The sequence below is a fragment of the Sphaerodactylus townsendi genome, unplaced genomic scaffold, assembly GCF_021028975.2.
Source record: "Sphaerodactylus townsendi isolate TG3544 unplaced genomic scaffold, MPM_Stown_v2.3 scaffold_20, whole genome shotgun sequence".
NCBI classification, from domain to species: Eukaryota; Metazoa; Chordata; class Lepidosauria; order Squamata; family Sphaerodactylidae; genus Sphaerodactylus; species Sphaerodactylus townsendi.
The window spans coordinates 56,918-79,674 of NW_025950363.1; the positions used below are offsets into that span (position 1 = coordinate 56,918).

At 47.2% G+C, this 22,757-nt stretch overlaps 1 protein-coding gene across 7 annotated transcripts; it reads right to left on the reverse strand.

Annotated features, from left to right (window-relative positions):
- Positions 1-207: 207 nt before the first annotated feature.
- On the reverse strand, positions 208-21,014 carry CCHCR1 (coiled-coil alpha-helical rod protein 1). Of its 7 annotated transcripts, none has more exons than XM_048482727.1 (18): positions 20,901-21,014; positions 18,095-18,181; positions 17,027-17,258; positions 15,484-15,994; positions 14,777-14,919; positions 14,544-14,664; positions 14,351-14,461; positions 12,173-12,322; positions 11,666-11,776; positions 11,251-11,357; positions 9,842-9,954; positions 7,737-7,815; positions 6,204-6,334; positions 5,054-5,263; positions 3,613-3,714; positions 1,224-1,375; positions 1,040-1,151; positions 208-427 (listed from the first exon to the last, which is right to left on the reverse strand). In XM_048482727.1, exons 2-18 carry the CDS (start codon positions 18,162-18,164, stop codon positions 315-317), a joined length of 2,568 nt encoding a protein of 855 aa, XP_048338684.1. In that variant the 5' UTR covers positions 18,165-18,181; positions 20,901-21,014; the 3' UTR covers positions 208-314. The 7 variants fall into 7 exon arrangements, with proteins under 7 accessions (XP_048338684.1, XP_048338690.1, XP_048338691.1 ...); XM_048482733.1 differs by lacking the exon at positions 20,901-21,014 and adding an exon at positions 19,150-19,177; XM_048482734.1 differs by lacking the exon at positions 20,901-21,014 and adding an exon at positions 19,106-19,125.
- Between the last annotated feature and the right edge of the window lie 1,743 nt (positions 21,015-22,757).

The window sequence follows — 22,757 nt, forward strand, 5'->3', positions numbered from 1 at the left end:
ATATATACGAGTGTGTTTGTGGGAGAGAGAGACGCAGCAGCCATGGCAGGTGGGAGGGTGCCCAACACTGTTACATTAAGCACATCTGAATGTCATGTGAAGAGACTGCACAGCAAAGGAATGAAACGTCAGGAGGTCGAGACAGCCTCCAAGATCTGAAGTCCTAACGATTTAAAAAGCCGAACCCTTCCAAGAAAAGGTCTGTGGGCCTATTAAAATAATATTTATTACAAAGTACTAATCTTCTATTCAGCCCCAAATGCATACATCTCATCTCCCTCTCCCCGCAGCAAACTCTTCGGTGAGAAAGGCAACTAGGCGTCTCCATCACTGCTTCCATCCTCATCCAACTTTTCTTCTGCTGCCTCCTCATCCAAGATGGCAGCACTCAGGACCTGTAGATCGCTCAGCACAGCCGAGAGGGACTCTGACAGGAAGGAGAGAAAGCAGTGAAACATCATGGGGTGAGAGAGCAGAGGAAGAGGTCCATGATAAAAAGAAGGTGTTTTGCTTGGAGACTATTTCAGGGATGAGGGGAAGTAGACAGCACCTACGGATCTGGAAAGGTCAGAACACAAAACATACCAGCTAAACTGTCAACTATGACAGAGCTAAAAGGACACGGTCTGCATGGCAGGGAATTCAAGCAGCACGGAATTCTGGAAAGGCAATACAATAAAAAAGTAGAGACCTGAAATGGGGGTTTTTCAGTTGTGATTCCGGTACTGTGGAACGATGTCCCCCCCGGAGGTGTGCGAAGCATCTTCTTTATATGCATTTAGAAAACTAGCAAATACGCAACTATTTTCCTTGGCCTTTGGCTGAAGAGATGGCTTCCCCCGTCTGCTAATATGAATTTTAAATAGGTTTTTAATGAATTTTCATAAGCGCTATAATTTTTTAGAGGTTTTCTGGATTTCAAATGAGTTTCATTGTTATATTCAGTAACTGTTTTTAGGTTTATTGTTATTTTATGACCTTTATCGTGTCGTGACCAACCCTGAGACCTTCAGGTACAGGACGGGCGAAACATAAATACCTTTAGATGGAGTTTGAGCTGCTCCCTTCTCAGTCAGTTCTGCTGACGCTTGGACTGCTGCCCGCCTATTCTGCCGACACTGGGTCAGCATCCCTTCCTGTCGTAAAGTGGCCTGCAGGAAGGAGGAGGCAGCTGTTGATACAGTTAGCAAAGGGGCAGCCACACCCCTACCCAGTTACCATACCATCAGCAAGTTCTTGTCCCTCTCGAGCTCCCGCAGACGTGCTTCAAGGCGGGCCGTTTCCTGTTGCGTGGCAGCATCTTGCAGCTTGGCCATCTCTTCACGGCGGGCTTTGTCCCTTGCTGCCTGTCGCTCAACCTGGCGTAGGGCAACCACTGCAGAGAAAGAGAGGGAGAGATTATTATTATTATTATTATTATTATTATTATTATTATTATTATTATTATTATTATTATTATTATTATTATTATTATTATTATTATTATTATAGATTTCCCAGCTGCCAGATCTTTAGCTGGTTGTTGGCCTTCATTACAATTCGAGCCTCACCCAGAAGCCTAGGAAGTTGTAATGTATCGGCGTATTATTTGTGTTGGATCCTAGCAGGGCTGCCTTCTGAATTTGACCAATGTTAATTTTATCAATTCGAAGATGTTTCAAGTGCTGCCCTAGTGTTTTCGGGATGGTGCCCAGCATGCCGATTACCACTGGGATGACCTCAGCTGGTTTACATTACCATAGGCGGCTGAAGCTTTCGATTTTCAAATCGCGGTATCCTGAAGTGACCTTCATAGTGTTCTTTTTCAAATGAAGCCCTGCTGTCACCGGGAACTGCTATGTCTATGATGCTCCCTTTCTTGTCCTCGATCACGGTGATGTCTGGTGTATTGTGTTTCAACACTTTGTCTGTTTGGATTCGAAAGTCCCACAGGATCTTGACCTTCTCATTTTCCATTACTACTACTATTACTATTATTATTATTTATTAAATTTAATAGACTGCCCTACCCCCGAAGGGCTCAGGGTGGTGTACAATAAAACCCAACAACAAACAGTAGAAACATAATATAACAATATAAATCAGAAGGTATGTTAAAATCCATTAAAATCAGTAGCAGCATCATAACTCGCATAAACCTGTTTTTTCAGAGGTGGCATCCAAACCCCAACACTCTGCTCCATACCCCTCCAGGAGAGGATCGCAGATCGCCGCTGATTATATGCCCAGATGATACACAGGGCATCAGAAGGGGGCAGACGATTCGCGGCCAGCCTCCCCAAAGGTCCAGTGGAACAACTCAGTTTTACAGGCCCTGCGAAACCCACCAAGGTCCTGCAGGGCCCTAACAGCTGGAGGAAGAGCGTTCCACCAGGTGGGGTGGATGGCAGATTGCCAGGTGAACAGTAGTAAGACAAACAGCAGAACTGGAAACAGTTGCCATCTGAGGTTCGACCCTTGGTCCATCTAGCTTTGTGCAAACTATTCTAATTAGTGGCAGCTCTTCAACGTCCCAGGCAGGAGTCCAGCCCAGCTCTGGTACTAAAGATGTGAAGATGGGGCAATTCACTGCTCGCTCGCCCACCTACCTATTCATAGTCCTTTGGGACTATTTTCTGCTGGATAAGCATGCACTTCCACTGCATTATTACTAACCACACTTACATCTTTCTGTGGAAAAGGGTATAGTATAGAGTTCAGAGGTTTGCAGTTTCCTCTTTAGTATTGTCTATGTTGGCAATTTTGCTTATGGAAAGCTGACAGCACTCCTGAGTGTGTCTACTTGGAAATTGTTGGGAGTGAGCGATTCAGCCTGCCTGGCCATTAGGGGGCACTAAATCACTAAGTTGCATGTGTTTTCTTGTTCCTCTCTTTGTCTGAACTTGGGGGCTGCCCTCTGGTGTCTCCTCCTCCTCTCTCAGTAGCAATTGCTTCTCTTCCAACATGGACTGCAATGGAGGCAGATGTTTCTGGAGGTCTCTCATGTAGAGTCAATATCTCATACATGCACTTACATGACGCTGAAATAGCTGGGAATTTCTGATAAGGAAAGGTATTCTTCAGATTAGGTTTCTACCTTTCTATCAATTGGAAGTTGAATGTGAACACTATCTACTTGAATAAATGTTTTACTTTTTGCCATGTACTTCTTAGGAGGACTGATTTACTGCGCTCAATTTCACACTTTTCAGACAAAGCAAAACATTGCTATATTAACTGGATATACCCAATAGAAACAAGTCTCGTTTTATTCCCCAGTGCTGACTCCAGGTAAGCACAGCATAGAAATCAAATAGATAAGCATATACTGCATGTATGTCAGTTTCCTCCAAAGTTTCTTCTCCCCATCCTACTATTTCAACATTTCCAGAAATCTTACATCCCTTCCTGCCACCTGAGATCCTTCAACTGTAAGTCATAGAACTCCGGTGGAGATCCTCTGTCTACAAAGCACATGCCCTACCTTCAGGTGGACGGGGACAGAGGCGTCAGCCAGTGTGCCTTGGACCATGTTCATTATTTATTACATTTTAATCACAGTGGAGAAAGTTCCTTGTAAGCTTTCTGCCTCGGGTAACAAAAACAGGCTTAGACCATCACTCTGCTGCTCACCCGCCTTTGTATGCTCCCTCTGTGCTTCATTCAGCTTTTTTCCCATTTCCGACAGATCCTGGCGCAGCTGAGTTTCCACTTCCACCACCTTCTCCTGCAGGGCTGAGAGAAGAAGGCTCTAGTCATGGCTAAGGAAAGAACATTCCCCTCCTCACACACACACACACCCCCACACACACACATGCGAAAACATATTCTTACACCTCGTACATCAGAGTGCAACAGCAGCAACCCAGATACCAAATCTTAAGAACATAAGAACTAACCTGCTGGATCAGACCAGAGTCCATCTAATCCAGCTCTCTGCTTCTTGCAGTGGCCCACCACGTGCCTTTGGGAGCTCACGTGCAGGAGGTGAAAGCAATGGCCTTCTGCTGCTGCTGCTGCTCCCGATCACCTGGTCTGCTAAGGCATTTGCAATCTCAGATCAAGGAGGATCAAGATTGGTAGCCATCGATCGACTTCTCCTCCATAAATCTGTCCAAGCCCCTTTTAAAGCTATCCAGGTTAGTGGCCATCACCACCTCCTGTGGCAGCATATTCCAAACACCAATCACACGTTGCGTGAAGAAGTGTTTCCTTTTATTAGTCCTAATTCTTCCCCCCAGCAGTTTCAATGAATGCCCCCTGGTTCTAGTATTGTGAGAAAGAGAGAAAAATTTATCTCCGTCAACATTTTCTACCCCATGCATAATTTTATAGACTTCAATCATATTCCCGCTCAGACGTCTGCTATCTTGCCTGCTATATGTATCCTTAGACCATGCTCAACTGCACCCCACCTTGAACTCTGGGGCTGGAGTGCAGCTAAGGGGAAGGTGGCGCCATTTTATGAAATTACACCCCTGGGTGGAGAACTGAAGCAGCTGTCTCCCCCAAGTATCTTCATGGGCACAGAGGAAGTACTCAACTCCTTGTGCGAAATGGGGACAAAGTTCAACCCAAAACTGCCTTGCTTTGCTATTCACTGGCTCTTTTTTGGTTGAGACAATAACATTTTTTTAAAAGAAGTCATGTGAACTCCTACCTCCCTCCTAATCAAGAAAGAAGATCCAGAATTCAAAGCTAGGACCTTATACCAGAAACAAGAGTTCAAACAATGAAACGAACAGGCCCTGAACTGAAAATCAGACAAATACCCTAACAGTTACCTTTTTTCAGCCTTTTGTATCTGCCAAAGTCAGCTTTGGCTTCTGAAAGCTTATCCCCTGGAAAATGCTGTTGGTCTTTAAGGCTTTGCTGGATTTGGATTTTGTCCTATTATTACATTCAACTGATTTGAAACTTTTCCCTCCTTGTATGCATGGGCGGGTGAAGCAGACTCAGGCCATATGGCGTAACTCCCTGACTCTCTCATGTGGGAAGTCAAGACGCTTTGGGCTGACAAAGGCAATGGAGAATGCTCTCAGTTCTACCATTTTCAGGGACAAAATGTGCGCACCTTTCTCATATTCCTCTCGTAACTGCCCCAGCTCCTGCCTGGAGCTCTCTGCAGCCTCCTCGGCCTTCCTCAGGTTGCTGCGTGCTTCCTCCAGCTGCCTCTCCAGGGCCTCCTGCTGTTGCCTCAGGGACTGCTCCATCACCACTTTTGCCTCTAGTACCCCCTGCAGGTGCTGTACCGTCTCCCTCATTTCCATGAGATCAGACTCGGCTGTAGAATGGAAAGGGTCCAGGAAAGACACAGAGACAGTGTTTATAAAAGGAAAGAGGACCTCCCACCCTTCCTCCACCCACACACACCACAATACAACTGTCCTGGGCTCCCAAAGCACTTAAGACTCTTTCTACACCTGGCTTCAAGGAGAGTGAGAGGCTTGGAGATAGTCTCATTGAAAGTGATAAGCCTGCTTCCGTGCTGTGCTGCTTCTGACCACAGGGAAGAGTTCATACAGCTAAAGCAGTGGTTCTCAACCTTCCTAATGCCGCGACCCTTTAATACAGCTCCTCATGTTGTGGTGACCCCCAACCCTAACATTTATCCATTTTACAGATGGAGAACACTGAGGCAGAGGTGCACTCTGATCTGGAGGAACCGGGTTTGATTCCCCGCTCTGCCGCTTGAGTTGTGGAGGCTTATCTGGGGAATTCAGATTAGCTTGGGCACTCCCACACACACCAGCTGGGTGACCTTGGGCTAGTCACAGTTCTTCTGAGCTCTCTCAGCCCCACCCACCTCACAGGGTGTTTGTTGTGAGGGGGGAAGGGCAAGGAGATTGTAAGTCCCTTTGAGTCTCCTACAGGAGAGAAAGGAGGGATATAAATCCAAACTCTCTTCTTCTTCTTAGGCGACCCCTGTGAAAGGATCGTTCGACCCGCAAGGGGTCCCGACCCCCAGGTTGAGAACCATTGAGCTAAAGGCTTCTCTAAGTAGAGAAAACAGGTACGCCAGTTAAAAGGCTATGCTATTTATTTACACACTTTCCATTCACTTTTCTCCTGAGAAAAAAGGAAGCCAAACTGGGCTCAGAACCTTTTTCTCTGACACGCCAGATTTCTAAGGATAGGCCCCTTTTCAGCCATGCAATTCCCTGCAGCTTGGAGCTCTTTGGCTCGGACACAACACCTGCGAGAACGAGGCCCGCGCCAGTCACCTTTGTCCTGCACTTCAGCCAGCTTCTTTTCAATAAGTTGCGCCCCCCGTTTAAGCTCCGTTGAGAGCCGGTCCCGTTCCTCGTGCAGCATCTGTAACTCAGTCTGCATGTCTTCGTAAGGTGGATGAAGTCTGAGGGGGAAACCACCACAAGAGGTCAGAAATCCAGCACGCAACCCTGTCCATAGTGGTTTGGTGGTACAGTTTTCAGATGGCGAAGGATTGGTGACCCCCAACCATAAAATTGGTATATATAAAATATAAAAAGACCATTTTCCGATGGTCTTAGGAGAACCCATGAAAGGGTCATTTGACCCCCAAAGGGGTCGCAACCCCCAGGTTGAGAACCACCGCTCTGGGCTGTTGTCTGTCTTTCTCCCAATACAACCCGCAGAGGGTGAAACACTCTACTGGAAACATCCTGCTGGAGATCCCTGGCCCTAGAAGGGTCCAGCTGCCCTCAACCAGGACCTGAGCCTTTCTAGTGGACCTCTGTCAAATGAGCCCTGGGCCCTGCAGGATCTGGTTCAACACTGCTGGGCCTGTAAGACAAAGATGTTCTGCCGGGTCTATGGTTGAGGCAGAAACAGTTAGACCATGGCCGGTCTTCCTACTGATTGACTTAATTATTTGATTCTGCACTTGTTTGCAGTCTGGCTTCTCGTTATACAATTACGTTTCTCCCTCCTGGGCTGGCCACCGTGGGAACTAGAATCTTAACGTAACAAATGTAGTGCCGAATGAGAATTTGAGTGAGGGGATTGTAAAATAATTTACGTATTTTAATTGCTGATATTTTCTGTATTGTTAGACAAGCCCAACCTAGGTCAAGGAGGGTGAGATAGATCGATAAATAAATAAATATTATAGGCATATCGGATTACACAATAATAGAACAAAGGAAGAGAAAGCTTTTCAAATTTATGGTCAGAGTGGCCCATGCAGTAATAGCATTGGGGTGGGAAGACAAAAAATATGGACAATGCAGAAATGGTTGGAATATATATGGGAGCAAATACAACTAGACATTTTCGACATAATGTCAAGAAATCAAATATGGCAAGAAAAACAAAAAGATATGAAGTGGATTTAAATGGAATTCAAAGACTGGCTAAGCGAAATTGGAATTATAGAAGAAAAATGGACAAGAAGATTGAAAAGAATGGACCTGCTGCTGCGCATCTAAAGAAAAGAAGAAGGGGGGGAGGGAAAAAAGGGGGGGAAGGATATGGAGGATGAATACAAAATATACAAATCTGTAATAATTCTGAAATATCAATTAAAAATATTTTTTAAAAGATAAATACATAAATATTATTATTATCATATTTATAAACCTCTCTCTCCCTATTAGGGGGGCTCAGCTGGGTTCCTTTATATAAAATGGAAATCCCAATAATCCATACTTCCCATTGTCCTTGTGGAGACACATTAGTTGGACACAAGGCGTTTTGCCCATTGAAATATCAGTCACAAACAGCTTCTGGACTGTGCTGCCTTTCATCCTGCTTCGAAGTGAGGCCTTCAAACTCACCTGTCCTGGTCTGGTCCAGGAGGGCCAAGTTTCTCTCCTTGCTGAAGCTTAGCTAGTGCTATTTTCTGGCACACCAGCCCTACGAGAAAGATTTTTCTGTTATCCACTGGCAATATAACTATCTTGTTCATACAGATGTAACTCACTTTAGGAATTGACTATATACACAAAGATGTTCTCTTCTGCTGCAAAGCATAAGCATAAGCATTTATTGTCATTGTGCACGCACAACGAAAATTTACAGCAGCATTTCTCGATGCATACAATTTCAAACTCATACATCATCCTCACTTTCCCCTTCCTCCACCCATCACTACACAGCCCCAAACACATCAACACGAAGCCCCAGAGTTCAGCATCGCCACAGCTCTAGAGTAGAAGCTGTCTCTAAGCCTCTTTGTCCTAGTTTTGATAGACCTGTATCGTCTGCCGGATGGTAACAGTTCAAAAAGAGAGTGTGCTGGATGAGACGGGTCTCTCAGAATATTTTGGGCTTTCTTTAGGCTTCGGGAATTATAGAGTTCTTCCAAGGAGGGGAGAGGGTAGCTGATAATCCTCTGTGCAGTAGTGATCACCCTTTGGAGCGTCTTCCTATCCGCCACTGTGCAACTGGAGAACCATACACAGATGCAGTAGGTTAAGACACTCTCTATAGCACAGCGGTAAAAGGACACCAGGAGTTTTCCATTCAGTTGTTGTTTCCTTAACAGTCTTTGCAAAGATACAAACAAGTACTGACAATGACTCAACCATGCCCAGGGGTGGAAGATACATGCTGTGGACCACAACTCTGGATGCATGCGTGCCTGTGACTGTGTGGCAGGGCACAGAATCAAACCATGTCAAAACCAAAAAATAAAGAACCTCAGCTTCTGTTAAAAACACAAAAATACAAGTATCTAGTCCAGGGGTCTGCAACCTACGGCTCTCCAGATGTTCATGAACTACAATTCCCATCAGTCCCTGCCAGCATGTTGGCAGGGGCTGATGGGAATTGTAGTTCACGAATATCTGGAGAGCTGCAGGTTGCAGACCACTGATCTAGTCTTAACGGCCATACAGAGAGAATAAGTCTAAAATATGAACCATTTTAACGGAGATCACAGAAGAGCACTTTTTTTGGACATAGCAGAACAGTGTATTCACTTAGCCCAAAGATCACACCTCCCCCTCGGAGAGGTCGGGTTGGTTTGCAGAATGCCAGCTGTGCCGGACAGAACATTTTGATGTTAACTGAGGTCTGTCCAGCAGTCATGAAAATGAACTTGTTTTTCATTGTCATCAACTGAACACCTCATTGGGACCAAGTTGTTTTTAAATGTCCCTGTCTGCTAAATTTGCAGCGTAGCTGTAAAATTCTATATGCAACAAAAAACTAAAATATTTTAAAAGCTAGCATCCCTGGCCAGGACAACCTTCATAAGGTAATACCTGCACACATTCACACCTTGAGAGCAGAACACTGTACAAAGAGCCAAGATGTTGCTAAAATTGCAAAAAATTATTTGATTGGCTACAGGGAAGAAACTGCATCTGGTTTGGGAGAAGGCTAGATAAGAATGTTGTGTCAGGGTATAGTAAGGAGATGCCATCCTAGCAGCACCATCCTAAACTTACTGTTGACTTCTACTGACTTCTACTCGGTTCAACAAAAAGAACAAAATGCAGTCCTTAGGCAAATGTGCAGGAGCGTTCCTGCTGCTGCAAAAAGTTGGTGTCAAAGAATCGTATTTAAGTGCTGTCTGTGTCAATACCATTATTGTCTGCGGAAAACAAAATGACAGGTGCAACTTTATAAAAAGGGAAGTCTTGCTAATAGCTGGTCGGGGCACTATAAATTATCTTTTGACAAATATCTATGTTTACCTGTGGAGGCAATAATTATTTTGACACATTTTGGCACTTATGATTCTCTGACACGAGCAGATAATCAGAACTGGGGGATGGCAGGCACTAGGAGCCATTGGAGTATTCAACGTAAATAAGATCCAGGAAGGTGGCGGATTTATCCACACATCTCCTTAGTTCTTTATGTTGACAATAGTATAGAAAGGGATAACTCTGCTTAGGATGGCTCTAGGAAGTGCGTAGCCGCTCCCCGTCACCTTGGATGGTGTCAACCCTCTTGGCTGCGAAGGAGATTCTGTTTCCCAATCCCAGAAGGCGTGACAAGACAGCTTTCCAGGCCTTTTCCTGGTCCGTCAGCTGTTGGTGGAGTCTGTGGAGCCAAAGACACAGAGTCTCAGTGTTCAAATGGAAGAACAAACAGTGCTGTTGTGAAGGCTGATCAAAAGAAAGCCTACATATGTCCTGGTTCGACCTCTGCGTTCAGCAGAGGCCAATTTACTGGAGATCCCTGGCCCCTCAATGACGCAGCTGGCCTTCACTCGGGCCAGGGCCTTTACGGCTCTACACTCTTCCACCAGCTGTCCGGGCCCTGCGGGACCTTGGAGAACTCCACAGGGCCTGTAAATCCGAGTTGTTCCACCGGGCCTTTGGAGAGACCGGCCGCTGAGGGTCCCCCCCCCCCCCCAGCTTTACATGGGTCCCTAACATCATCGGGACCTATTATTCTTTTCTGGGAGGGTTGTATACGGGTTTCGTGGGACACTGTTTTAGGACGTAACTGTTTTAGGACATAACGTCCTAGGCTTGTTTTAAATAATTGTTTTAAATTGTATGCATGTTTTTATATGTGATATTTTATATTGTACACCGCCCTGAGCCCTTCGGGGATAGGGCAGTATATTAAATCAAATAAATAATAAATAATAATATAATAATACATAAAAGAGAGAATGTGAAGATAAAAATAAGCCTGATTTCAAAACTGATTTCAAAGTTTTGCGACATCCCCATTCCCTATTAACATAATTTCATCTATTTTCTGGATTTTCCAGATCAAAAAGTCACAAATAGCAGGCAGAAATGGCCTACTTTGCCATTTAGATATCACCCCACAAGCTTCAAGACAACACTTGAAGTAAGCCTGCCTGCCCCTTTGTTACCTGCGAAGAAGACTGATACCAGAATGTGGGATTCTGACAATTAATCTTCTTTCAAAGCTTCTCTTCTGTCCCGTCAGAATTTAACTGCCTGGAATATATTCCAGGAAGTTACCCATTTTGACCCTGGCTCCCGCTTGGTGAGACCAGGGCCCTACGGAACCTGTTGCTGTTCTGAAGGGCCTATAAGACAGAAATGTTCTGCCAGGCCTACGGTTGAAGGCAGCAACAGCATCACATCATAGCTGGCCTTCCCTTCCCCCCTCCTCCTTCTCATTGCTTCCACTCTTCCTTTCATTAATTCCCCCTTAGTTAGTGAGGAACTGGTTTCATAGCGTCTTAAAGACGTGGGTCTTAAAGAAGAACTTAAAAAAGGAACGGGGAAAGCTCTTCTGTACATCAGAACATCATGGCCGAATAGTAGCCAATAGAATAATGACTAACGAGTGACTGAGTGAAGAGGTGGATTCTGCGGGTCCCACCTTTCTTACTTTGTTCCTCCCCGTTACCTGCTGACCACCTCCACCAAGCCCTGAAGGGCATTTTCACCAGCCTCAGCCCTCTGCTGGAGTTTCTGTGCCAGTTCTTTATAGTGTGATGCGTCTGTCATAAGAGTCTGCAAGGAATGAGAAAGTGATAAGATAGTCCGCAACGTCCCTTCCTGGATGAGACAGATCTTAAACATGCTCTCCAGTGGTCTGACCCAGTTCCTAGAGTCAGAGGTCACATAAGAGAAAGATCCTACATTCTGCGGCAAAAGTCTATTTTATGCAGCAGCCATGAAGTGCCTCTTCCGAGTCTAGCAACACATTTATACTAGGGAATTTCGGAGTGTGTGTGTTGGGGAGGAGGACAGCACTCTCCAGCCCCATCTCACAAGGTTTACTTTACCTCCACGTTGTGAGGAGCTTATGAGAACATCACCTTGTTCCTCACTCTTTCCATATCAGCTTCTGCTGTCCTGTCTTCAAGGCTGTGAAGCAGCACAGTCACCTTCTGGTCTTTGGATTCTACATCGTCCTCAAGTTCTTTTACCTATTAACAGGAAAGCGAAGCACTGAGTTCCAGTTTCCCTTGTGCACTAACCCTTGGGATCTCTTTCCATTCAACATTTCACAAGGGTCTCCAGATTCTTGTGAGCTGCTTTAGCCTCCTCTTGCACAACCCAGGACTCCTGGTTCCCAACTTCTCATTCCATGTTTTTTAAAAAAACATGTTTTGGGGTGTTCAGCTTATCTTTAGAACATCACTCCTCTATCTGAGCACATGCCTTAGCAGACCAGATGCTCAGGAGCAGCAGCAGCAGCAGGCCACTGCTTTCACATCCGGCACGTGAGCTCCCAAAGGCACCTGGTGGGCCACTGCGAGTAGTAGAGTGCTGGACTAGATGGACTCTGGTCTGATCCAGCAGGCTAGTTCTTATGTTCTTACCTTCCTCTGTAGCAACCTAGTGGTGTCCACATGGCAAAGCTCCTGACATTTCAGCTGCACCAAGAGCGAAAAGACTTTTTCCCGCCACCGGCTCAGTAGGCACTGAAGTTTCTGAGATGATTCAGTTTGAAGAGGATCCTTGAGGGGGGCCTGAGAGGGTTCAAGAACATTACACCAAAATCATTATGCCTTTTTGGGAGCCATCAAGTCAACTGATGGTGACCTCTATGGGTTTTCAAGGTAAGAGATGTGTTCAGAGGTGGTTTGCCATTGCCTGCTACTACATAGGAGCCCTAGACTTCCTTGGTGGTCTCCCATCCAAGTACTAATTACTAACCCTGCTAAGCTTCTGAAATCTGGTGATCTTGGGCTAACCTGGGCTATCCCGGTCACGGCATGATGCCTAGCTCTCCTAAAAATATAGAGTTGAAGCTTTAATCCTGACTTTCGACTGTTACACATTTCAGAATGCAGGTGAGACCATGTTTTCTGAATACATAAGATTATTTGTGGCTATAGAGGAGACTGGGAAGCAAGAACTCCCGGGGTCCATAAGAAGGGAGGGGGGGAGTTTATTGCTGAAGATGCAAGCTGTCATAGAGCCTTGATCTGAAGTGATACTGTCTAGACAAAGATTTATTACCCAATATATTATTTCTGAGAACTAGGGCCTATACCAGTGATGGTGAACCTTTTCGAGGCTGAGTGCCCAAATTGGAACCCAAAACCCACTTATTCATCGCAAAGTGCCAACGTGGCAATTTAACCTGAATAACTCCCTTGAGCAGGGGCCAGCCTGCTGTAGCCTCTAGCAAGTCACACATGCGCCGCTCTGCGCCTCTCTAGCATCTCTGCCACCTCCCCCCCACCCCCCCGGCAGCAGTCACCTGGAGCACAGGCACCAGGCCTGTCAGCCGAGTCCTCCCTGCTCGCTGAGGTGAACACACATCAAGTTCAGTGGCCCAGGCCAACCTAGATGTGTGTGTGGGGGGGCAATTCCCCCCCACATGACAAACTTTGTGCTTGCATGCACATAGAGGGGGTTCTGAGTGCCACCTCTGGCATCCATGCCATAGGTTTGCCACCACTGGCCTACACTAAAGCACAGCATTACATCATTACCCTGTGGCACTCTGGGAATTGTAGTTCTGCTAAAGAACATTGTCCGCAAAGAAGGCCTGGGGTTTAAAAAACTGTTCAGGCTTGTCGTGTAGACACGCCCTCAGAGATACCGTCTGTTCCAGTTCTCCTTACACAAGAATTGCAGAAAAGAAAGTTATTGCCATTATTAGGTATTAGAATTAACCTTCCAAATAGAGTTCAGAAACAGTGTTGGATCTAAACTGCAACACTGTAATAAGCTTAACAGTTAGCGGAGTGGCGGGGAGATTGTGGTTGCAATCCTACACTCGCTTGCCAGTGAGACCTGGACCCTGTGGGATTTGGAGCAGTTCCGCAGGGCCTGCTAGGACAGAGCTGTTCCGCCAGGCATATGGTTGAGGCAGCAGTGGTTTCCATCAACATGGCATCCCCCACTCCTCCCTTCCCCGCCCCCCCTCCAGTTAGAGTAACTTGATGAACATCATCGCTATCAGGATTTTAGATCTGGCTTTAATAGTATAAGCTTTGATGATTTTAGAACTGTTAAATTGTGGTTATATATTTCACACTTGTTGGAAGCTGCTCTGAGCCCTCCTGGGGATGGGCGGTATACAAAACCAATGAATGAAATCAATCAATCCTAGTGGACTGAATAGGATTCACTTTGGAGTAGACCTACTTAGGATTTCTGTTTTAAACCTAATAAGGGCTAACACACCCAACACTCGAATTCTGGAACTGGAATTTTTGAGTTATTTGGCCCTGACTCCTCCCCAATTTTTTTTTCGAGGGGGCGGGAATGGAAAAGCGACACATACCTATGTTGTCTACTGGAACTTCAGACAGGGGGTGTTTGATCAAGGAAGTAGATGGGATAAATAACCAACCCCTCCCCCCCCCCCCACACACACTTTTAAGGCCAAAACATTAATGTTATCTAGGCACCCAGCTACCCTGTAGTTTTACCCCCAGGAAGATTTTTTTTCAGTAGGATTTGTGACCAATCAGATTAACTACTGCCCACTAATTTTGTATGGAAAGAAAACAGCACCCTCCCGGGTGTCCAAATATTACTACCTTCCTGGCAAGCTCTGTCTCCTGTAGCGTCAGGATATCGCTGAGGGAAGCCAGGCGAACCTGTTGGAGCTCAGCTGTTGTTTTCAGGGCCTCCTTTTCCTCTTCCAGGTGCTGAGGCAGGAGAGAAAGGGTGTCACTGAAGAGCATGAACTCTCCTGCTTGGAGTTTGTGGGAATCCTTTTCGAGAACTCACATGCACTCTGCTGATCAGCTGCTCCTGCTCTGGACAGGGCTTCCTCGACTCCTGCTCTCCAACGTAGGTCTTCAGCTGCATCAGCAAAGCATTCTGGGAAGCCAGCTCTGCCCTGGAACCACTGGAGGAGAGAAACATGAGGCTGTCTTTAGGACAACCTGAGAAATAACCCAAATGGGACCCTGGTGGTAGTGGGGGGGGGGGGGGGAAGAGAGAATAGGAATGGATTGTACCTAAGCTCATTCTGGATAACATCTCTCTCCTCTCGCAGTTGGGTAGCTTCCTTCTGCTGTGCTTCCAGATCCTTCTGGAGTGCTTGTGCTTGATGTTTCAATGAAGACACTTCTGCATTGTGGCCTTCAGAGAGTCTAGACAACTGTGGAAAGAAAGAAATTCTAAAATCTAGATACTTAGGCTCATTTCGCACATGCAGAATAATGCACTTTCAAACTGCTTTCAGTGCTCTTTGAAGCTGTGCGGAATGGCAAAATCCACTTGCAAACAGTTGTGAAAGTGGTTTGAAAATGCATTATTTTGCGTGTGTGGAAGGGGTCTTAGTCTCCCCAGTTCCTATCTAATGAACCACACAAGCTCTAGAAGTGGCATAGTGGTTAAGAGCAGGAGAACTCTAATCTCGTGAGCTGGGTATGATTCCCCACTCCTCCATACAAGTGGTGGACTCTTATCTGGTGAGCTAGATTTGCTTCCACACTCCTACATTCCTGCTGGGTGACCTTGGGCTAGTCACAATTCTAGTGGAACTCTCTCAGCCTCACCTACCTCACAAGGTGTGCGTTGTGGGGAGAGGAAGGGGAAGGAGTTTTAAGCTCCTTTGAGTCTCCTTACAGGGTGGGGGTGTATAAATCCAAAGTCCTCTTCTTCTATTGGCACCCTCCCAGAAAAATCTCATCTCCCAGCATGCTCTTCTTTCAGCACTTACCTCAGCTTCATGTTCCTTGAGCACAGTCTGTAGGCACTCTTGGGCTCTCTCCTCCTGCCTTTTACGCTCAGCTTCTGCCTCTTCAAGCACCCTCTGCAACTCTCCCTGTGCCAATCCAATTTCACGAGTGCATCTCTCCTTGACCAATTCAAGTTCTTCTCTCAAGCCATCGGCTTCTAGGCCAGTCTGGCTCCTCAGTTGGTCTAGTTTTTCCTTCAGGGCCTCAAGGTCCAGTTTCCTGCTCCTGCTGACTTCCTCCAGCTCTGCCTTCAAGGCCGCAGACTCCATCTGGCTTTGCCTTCGGAGCTCTGCCAGTTCCCCTTGGAGGTGGGACAGAGTATTTTCCCGACTGGCTGCTGTTACCTCGTGTTGAAGCGACGCAACTCGCAGGGCAGCAAGTTCAGCCTCCAGCCTCTGGATCTCATGGAGCTGGTGAGAGATGATCTCAGCCTGGTGGGACATGGCCAGAGCATGACGCATGTTTGGGGGCTCAGCTTCTCTGTCCAGGGACCTGGGATGTAGCAAAGCAAATCATGTCACAAAGTCCTCCCTCCTGCAGGGGGCACCTTTCCAGAACCTTCTAGCTTGGGAGCATAAGGAATGGATTTCAGTTCACTTCCCCCACAAAGGGTCACTAATGGAAGAACTATGCCTCAATGAAGCATCAGTGCCTCAGGACAGTCATCCATCTGAACTTCACCAGGCAAACACAGATGAAAATAGGGTTGCCGACTCTGGCTTGGGAAAATTCTGGGAGATTTTGTGATGCAGTCCAAAGAGGCCCGCCACTTTCTCCAGGGAAACTGATCTCTGCAGTCTGGAGATAAACTGTTATTCCAAGAGATCTGTAGGCCCAGATGGAGATTAGCAATCCTAGACAAAACATCTCTTTCTAGCATAAGAACAAGCCAGCTGGATCAGACCAGAGTCCATCTAGTCCAGCTCTCTGCTACTTGCAGTGGCCCACCAGGTGCCTTGGGGAGCTCACATGTAGGATGTGAAAGCAATGGCCTTCTGCGGCTGTTGCTCCCGATCACCTGGTCTGTTGAGGCATTTGCAATCTCAGATCAAGGAGGATCAAGATTGGTAGCCATAAATCGACTTCTCCTCCATAAATCTGTCCAAGCCCCTTTTAAAGCTATCCAGGTTAGTGGCCATCACCACCTCCTGTGGCAGCATATTCCAAACACCAATCATGTGTTGCGTGAAGAAGTGTTTCCTTTTATTAGTCCTAATTCTTCCCCCCAGCATTTTCAATGGATGCCCCCTGGTTCTAGTATTGTGAGAAAGAGAGAAAAATTTCTCTCTGTCAACATTTTCTACCCCATGCATAATTTTGTAGACTTCAATCATATCCGTTAGGGGTGGTGCTGACCGACTCTGGAAATGTGATGGCGGGATCAGTCCCTTAGGGCCTTGGGAAGAAGCAACACTGAATTCCATTTTTTGCTTTCACTCGAGAATCAGAGGGTAATTCTACGCCACTTCCTAATCCAGGGTCAGTTATATCAGATAACAATACATGAGACAGAATGCCTTTCACCTGGTTCTGGATCCTGCGTCTTCTGTGTGGTCTGCGACCCTGCCCCCACTGGCCACATCTCCTGTTGGGGCCCTTCTACAAAGTTCATCCTTCAGTCTCTGATTTTCTTGCCTGAGTTCAAGGGCCTCCCAATTAGGTAAAGTAGCAGCACTCAAGGGTGCTGCAGCAGGAGCAGTTAGGGGTGGTGCTGACCGACTCTGGAAATGTGATGGCGGGATCAGTCCCTTAGGGCCTTGGGAAGAAGCAGAAACAGATAACTAGAGACACAGCATGGTATAGAAGTTCAGAACTCTCTCCGCCCATGCAGAGGCAGGCAATGGCAACCCACCTCTGAACGTCTCTTGCCTTGAAAAACAGCATTTTACATACACACTTACTATGTGTACATAGTGAAAAACAGACATGGTAGGCCTGCATTCATATCCTTCTCTTGAGTTTTACAGGACCCTGTCTAGTACATTTTATGTCTGGTGGAAACTCCTCCTTGGAGTGTTTTCCCATTTGTAGCAAATACCAGCTTGCCCACCTTCCAATTTAGCTGCCATTGCTGTGACCACCAAAGGCTACTGTCAACTTCATTTCAATCCACCTCTAGTGGAAAAGGTTCCTTTCCCCCCAATAAACTCCTCCTTCCATTTCTCTCATTCTTCCCTTATGTCTTTTCATAAACAGGATCAAAGGGCCATAACATACACTAAAATACACATGTATAAAATTCAAATACTATCAATAAAAGGACTATTCACAATAGAAGTAGTTGCCAATTTCCCTAATTTTGCCAACACAGTACAGCTGAGGAATCCCATCCTGAGAGCCCTGAAGGATAAGGATTTATCTTCCTATTTATGCAGTACACTCTAAAGCAGTGGTTCTCAACCTGGGGATCTGGACCCCTTTGGGGGTCGAACGACCCTTTCACAGGGGTCGCCTAAGACTCTCTGCATCAGTGTTCTCCATCTGTAAAATGGATAAATGTTAGGGTTGAGAACCACTGCTTTCTGAGTAGCTCACTATAAACATGAACAAATCCCTATACATGGGAACAAGATCATAAACCTGCTCTTTTACCACCGGGTCTTGGAGCTCTGAAGGCAGCAGGAGGGTCCAGCTGTCTGCTCAAATATCTTCTTCTGTCCATGGTTTCAAGTCCCAGTTCTGAGAAATACACAGAAAAGGTCACATCAGTGAGATGTACACATTCACATTGCCTTGTTTTGGAATACACTTTGGTATGAAAGAACATGTGAGAAATGGGAACAAGTGCGCACTACGTTTTGGGTTATTTGGCTGAATTGTCCTAGAAAACCATACTGTGATTGTCATTCTCGAGTGGCTGTCAATGATCCATGGAATATTTGTGCACTACGCAAAACACTGGAAGCCAGGTACTTTCACTGATCTTTCAAACTTCCACAGAGGTCTATCATGAAAGGCCTTTCCAACAGAATGTCTTAAAAATCCCATACACTGTTGATTCACCCTTTCAATGCTCCCTTATTACTGAACAACATTTATATATTTTAGCCTTCTGTGAATCGTGCTTTCCCTTTAAACCGTATCCAGTTAAAATAATTTTGACTCTCCAAAGCTTAAACCTTGATAATTGTGTTGATCTTTAAGGGGTAATTGGACCCCGATTGCGCTGTTCTACACACCAATATAGCTACCCTCTGAAACTCTCAGTGCACCTCAGAATCCTCCCTGCTTTTTCGTCTGCCTTTCACCAGAAGCCCTGGTTTTAACAGCTGCTTGGAAGATGAAACTTCTAATCTGATCTCAGCAACCATGTAAGAAACATCTCTTGGATATCAGCTGCTTTTCACACAGCTAATGCGTGACAAGGAAGGATAATACCTAGACTCGCAGCAACTTCTGTTTCCTCGTCATTGGCTGTTCCCCGGATCGAACTTTCACTTCATTGGTTGACTTCTAGGTCCGCATTTCCTACCAACCGCTTCTCCCCAAGATCCCTCCTCTCTTTTCTTCTCATTGGTTGCCCTCCCCCGCCCCGGAATTCGCCTTCCCCTTATTGGTTGCCTGTGCAGACTACTTAGAAGCACAAAGAGTGCCGCCCCCCACCTCCGAACCTCCAACCAACGACCGCTCGCATTCTATCCACGAACCTCACTCCACAGTGCTCATGCGCACATCGTCCCCGCGTCCATAAAGGCCGCCTTTCAGATGACGATTAACAGGCACGCCTCCATTGGTACACAGGGCCAATCAGAATCTCACCAGGTGGAGTTTAAAGCGCATAAATTAAGATCGTCGCAAACAGACGCCAGCGGACTGCTTGTTGGTAGATTATCCAATCAGAGAGCGCCCCCAGACCGCGCGACGTTCTTTCCCTATTTCAAAACACTCAGCGAAGGAACCCTTAATGAAGCGGGGTGTGGAGATCTGCAATCTTCGCTTTCGCAATTAGCCAATCAGATACGAGCAGAAGTCCCTCGCGCTCATGAATGGGGCCTCTCAGTGTTGCAAAACTCTTTCCAGCGGTTGCTTTCCCTTTTTTAAAGGGAGATGTAGCGTATTCCCCGTTTTTAGAGGCATCCTGATGGATGGCAAGAATGTTGCCATTTGGTGAACCACAGTCAGATTGATTTCTGCAAGCCCCACCCCCCACCCCCCAAAAAACAGAACCAAATTTCAGGAGTTTCCGAAGAAGCATACGATAGTCTTTTTTTTTTCAATTTTTTGATCTATTTTTTAACGTCCCTTGAAATTATCCGCGTAGCTCATAGCTAATAGTGCAGCCCTCAGATTGCTTTTCCTGGGAGTAAGCTCTCTTGAGCGACTCTCTGGGGACCTGATCCTGAGGCATCAATTGTGACAACTTCCATAGGATTTTGAACTGAGCCGTTTAGGATTGAGCTGTTAAATCACCTGGCCGAGCACAAAAGGAGATTCCAGCCCAGCCAGGCAAAAATCATTTCTGTATGTACATTGCATTATCAAGATTTGAAAATCATCATTGTCTTGGGACAAGTGAATTAGCCTTCTGGGTGTAAAAGTGGATTGACGGTACCTATATAGTGCACCCAACCCCATAATAATATTTTGAATAGGGTGAATTTACAAATTTAAGGCAGCAACTCCAAGGCCCTTTCCGCACACGCAAAATAATGCGTTTTCAAACCACTTTCACAACTGTTTGCAAGTGGATTTTGCCATTCTGCACAGCTTCAAAGAGCACTGAAAGCAGTTTGAAAGTGCATTATTCTGCATGTGCGGAATGAGCCCATGTTCCTAGCCGCATTGTAGCGTCACCGCTGTCTCTTTGCTCTGCTGGGTGTGGCTGGAGCCGTGGGCACCGCAGCTCCCCCCTCTTGCTGGCCCTCATGATTTCATTTTATTAAATTTGCGCCCCGCCCTCTCTGACCAAGGTTAGACTCAGGACGGCGCACATTTTTTTCTATTGAACGGCCCTTCCTGCCCTTTCTCTGCTCCCTGGTGCTGTTCTCAGTCGTCCTCACAAACAGCCCACAAAGAACTGGCAGGCAACACGCATTGGATGGAGTGTTTGAGAACAGGTTTATTTCTGTCCACACCACCTTTAAAAGCCCAAGAGGCCAAACAATCAAATGCAATGGACTGGGGATTTTGGCCAGGTGGCGGCTGATGACCACGTCTGAGAGCTTCTCTGGAAAACTTGCAGCATCAGACTCCGGGGAGGTTTCATTTGGAACGTATTCCCCCTCCCATATAGAAGACCTCTTTGTCCCTTCGGAGCTCTGTTCGCCCTCCGCTCGGGGCTTCGCCCTCCTGGAGGAAGGGATCTCCTGTCTGCAGACTCGGCTGACGAACCCCGCCACCCCCATTTGGGCACGCATTGAATACCCAGAGTAAAAGACTGGGGGTCCCAGCCGCTTACTTGCTCCTTGGGAGGTTGCAAAGAGTGGGGTCGCTGCATTGGAACCACAATGGAGGGGCAATACTTCCAGGGACCTGTCCCTGCCCCCGCTCCCAAACAGGAAAGCCAGAGAGCTCGGACTCCTAGCGAGGCCGCCAGGGAAGGGGGCGGGGAAGCTATTGCCTTCCTCACCCACGTGGGAAAAGTAGCCTTTGCAACGGCCTCGGAGTGAGTGAAGGGGGCTTTGGGGCGGGGAGGCAAAACTGGGAAGTGTGGGGTGTGCGGAAGGGAGGCCCTGATCCAGGCGAGACGACCCACTGCAAAGCCTAGGGGGCTGCTCCCTCTGGTGCCCCGCTTTCCCTCCGCACAAAGTTTCACAAGGGAGGGGGGGATAAGATGCAGACTCTTCCCTGCACTGAGCGATTGAGATTTGCGGGGGGGGGGCGGGGGGCTGGACGAGTCCTCGGTGGGGTAGGGGCTATGAATGGGGAAAAGAAGGGCGAAGAGGGGGCTGTATTGGGGAGGGGGCCTTGTTGAGGGACAGACCCCCGGCGGGTTTGCTCTCAGGGGCAAGAGGCTGGCTCCAGAGGAGGAATCTGGACGGGGGAGCATATGCCCACCCCCAAAGGAGCAAGTAAGCGACTGGGACCCCCAGTCTTTTTCTCCGGGTATTCAATGCGTGCGCAGGGGGGGGGGGGGCATTCGTCAGCCGAGTCTGCAAACAGGAGATCCCTTCATCCAGGAGGGCGAAGCCCCGAGTGGAATGCAAAGAGATCCAAAGGGACAAAGGGGGCTTATGTATGGGAGGGACACAATGCCTCTGGGGTCAGAATCCTCACATTGGGGGTGTGAGTATGGGGTGAAATGTAGGGCCGGGATCTAGACAGAATCCCATGGAAAGGGAGAGCAGTGTTGGGAGACGAGCCCCTTCCCCAGTTCACACTGTCCTCCTTATGCCAGAAAGACCCTCTTTGTGCAAAGCCCCCAAAGGAAAGAGAGTTGGGGAATTAAGATCTCTAAGAGAGGAATAGGAAAAGGAAAGGGATTTTTGGCCTCTTTAGACAGGAGGGGGTTGGTGGGTCTGAGGGTTGAGGTAGCCCTTCTGACTACCCAGACAGCCAGAGACCCACACCCTTGTAACCCTTCCCAGGTCTCAACAAAAAGCCAACCCTGAGAGGCTATACACTCGCAAGGTGAGCCCCCAAAATAAGTGGATTTGGTAGCTGTAGCCAACTTGGGCCAAAACACTGGATTCAGATTGAAGAAGAAGAAGAGTTTGGATTTATATCCCCCCTTTCTCTCCTGCAGGAGACTCAAAGGGGCTGACAATCTCCTTTCCCTTCCCCCCTCACAACAAACACCCTGTGAGGTGGGTGGGGCTGAGAGAGCTCCGAGAAGCTGTGACTAGCCCAAGGTCACCCAGCTGGCGTGTGTGGGAGTGCACAGGCTAATCTGAATTCCCCAGATAAGCCTCCACAGCTCAGGCGGCGGAGCTGGGAATCAAACCCGGTTCCTCCAGATTAGATACACGAGCTCTTAACCTCCTACGCCACTGCTGCTCCTGAACTCTAGAAATCACCCAAGTATAATGCAAGTGGTTTATTAAAAGGATGCTCAGGAACGGAGCCAACTCCCCTCCACCTTAAGAAGCCCCCCAGTGAACCTGTACTTTATGTGTGTAGGGGGGGTAGACAAGTGGGCTGGCTTCTGCTTGGGGAGAGGCAGGCAAGGCAGCATTTCACAGGGCCAGGGATCAGGTAACGCTAGGTGGGGTGTGTCTCCCCTTCCCCAGATGTTTCCAGTCTCACCCAGTCATTCTTTCCCTGTCTCTCATCTGGCCCCTCCCTCCCTCCCTCCCTCCCTCCCTCCCAGCAAATG

Coding starts and splice junctions, on each gene's coding strand:
- CCHCR1 (XM_048482727.1), bottom strand. CDS start 18,164: ATGGACAGAAGAAGATATTTGAGCAGACAGCTGGACCCTCCTGCTGCC. Junction 14,920..15,483: donor TCAAGGAACATGAAGCTGAG/GTAAGTGCTGAA, acceptor TTCTTTCCACAG/TTGTCTAGACTCTCTGAAGG. Junction 14,462..14,543: donor AGCTGATCAGCAGAGTGCAT/GTGAGTTCTCGA, acceptor CTCCTGCCTCAG/CACCTGGAAGAGGAAAAGGA.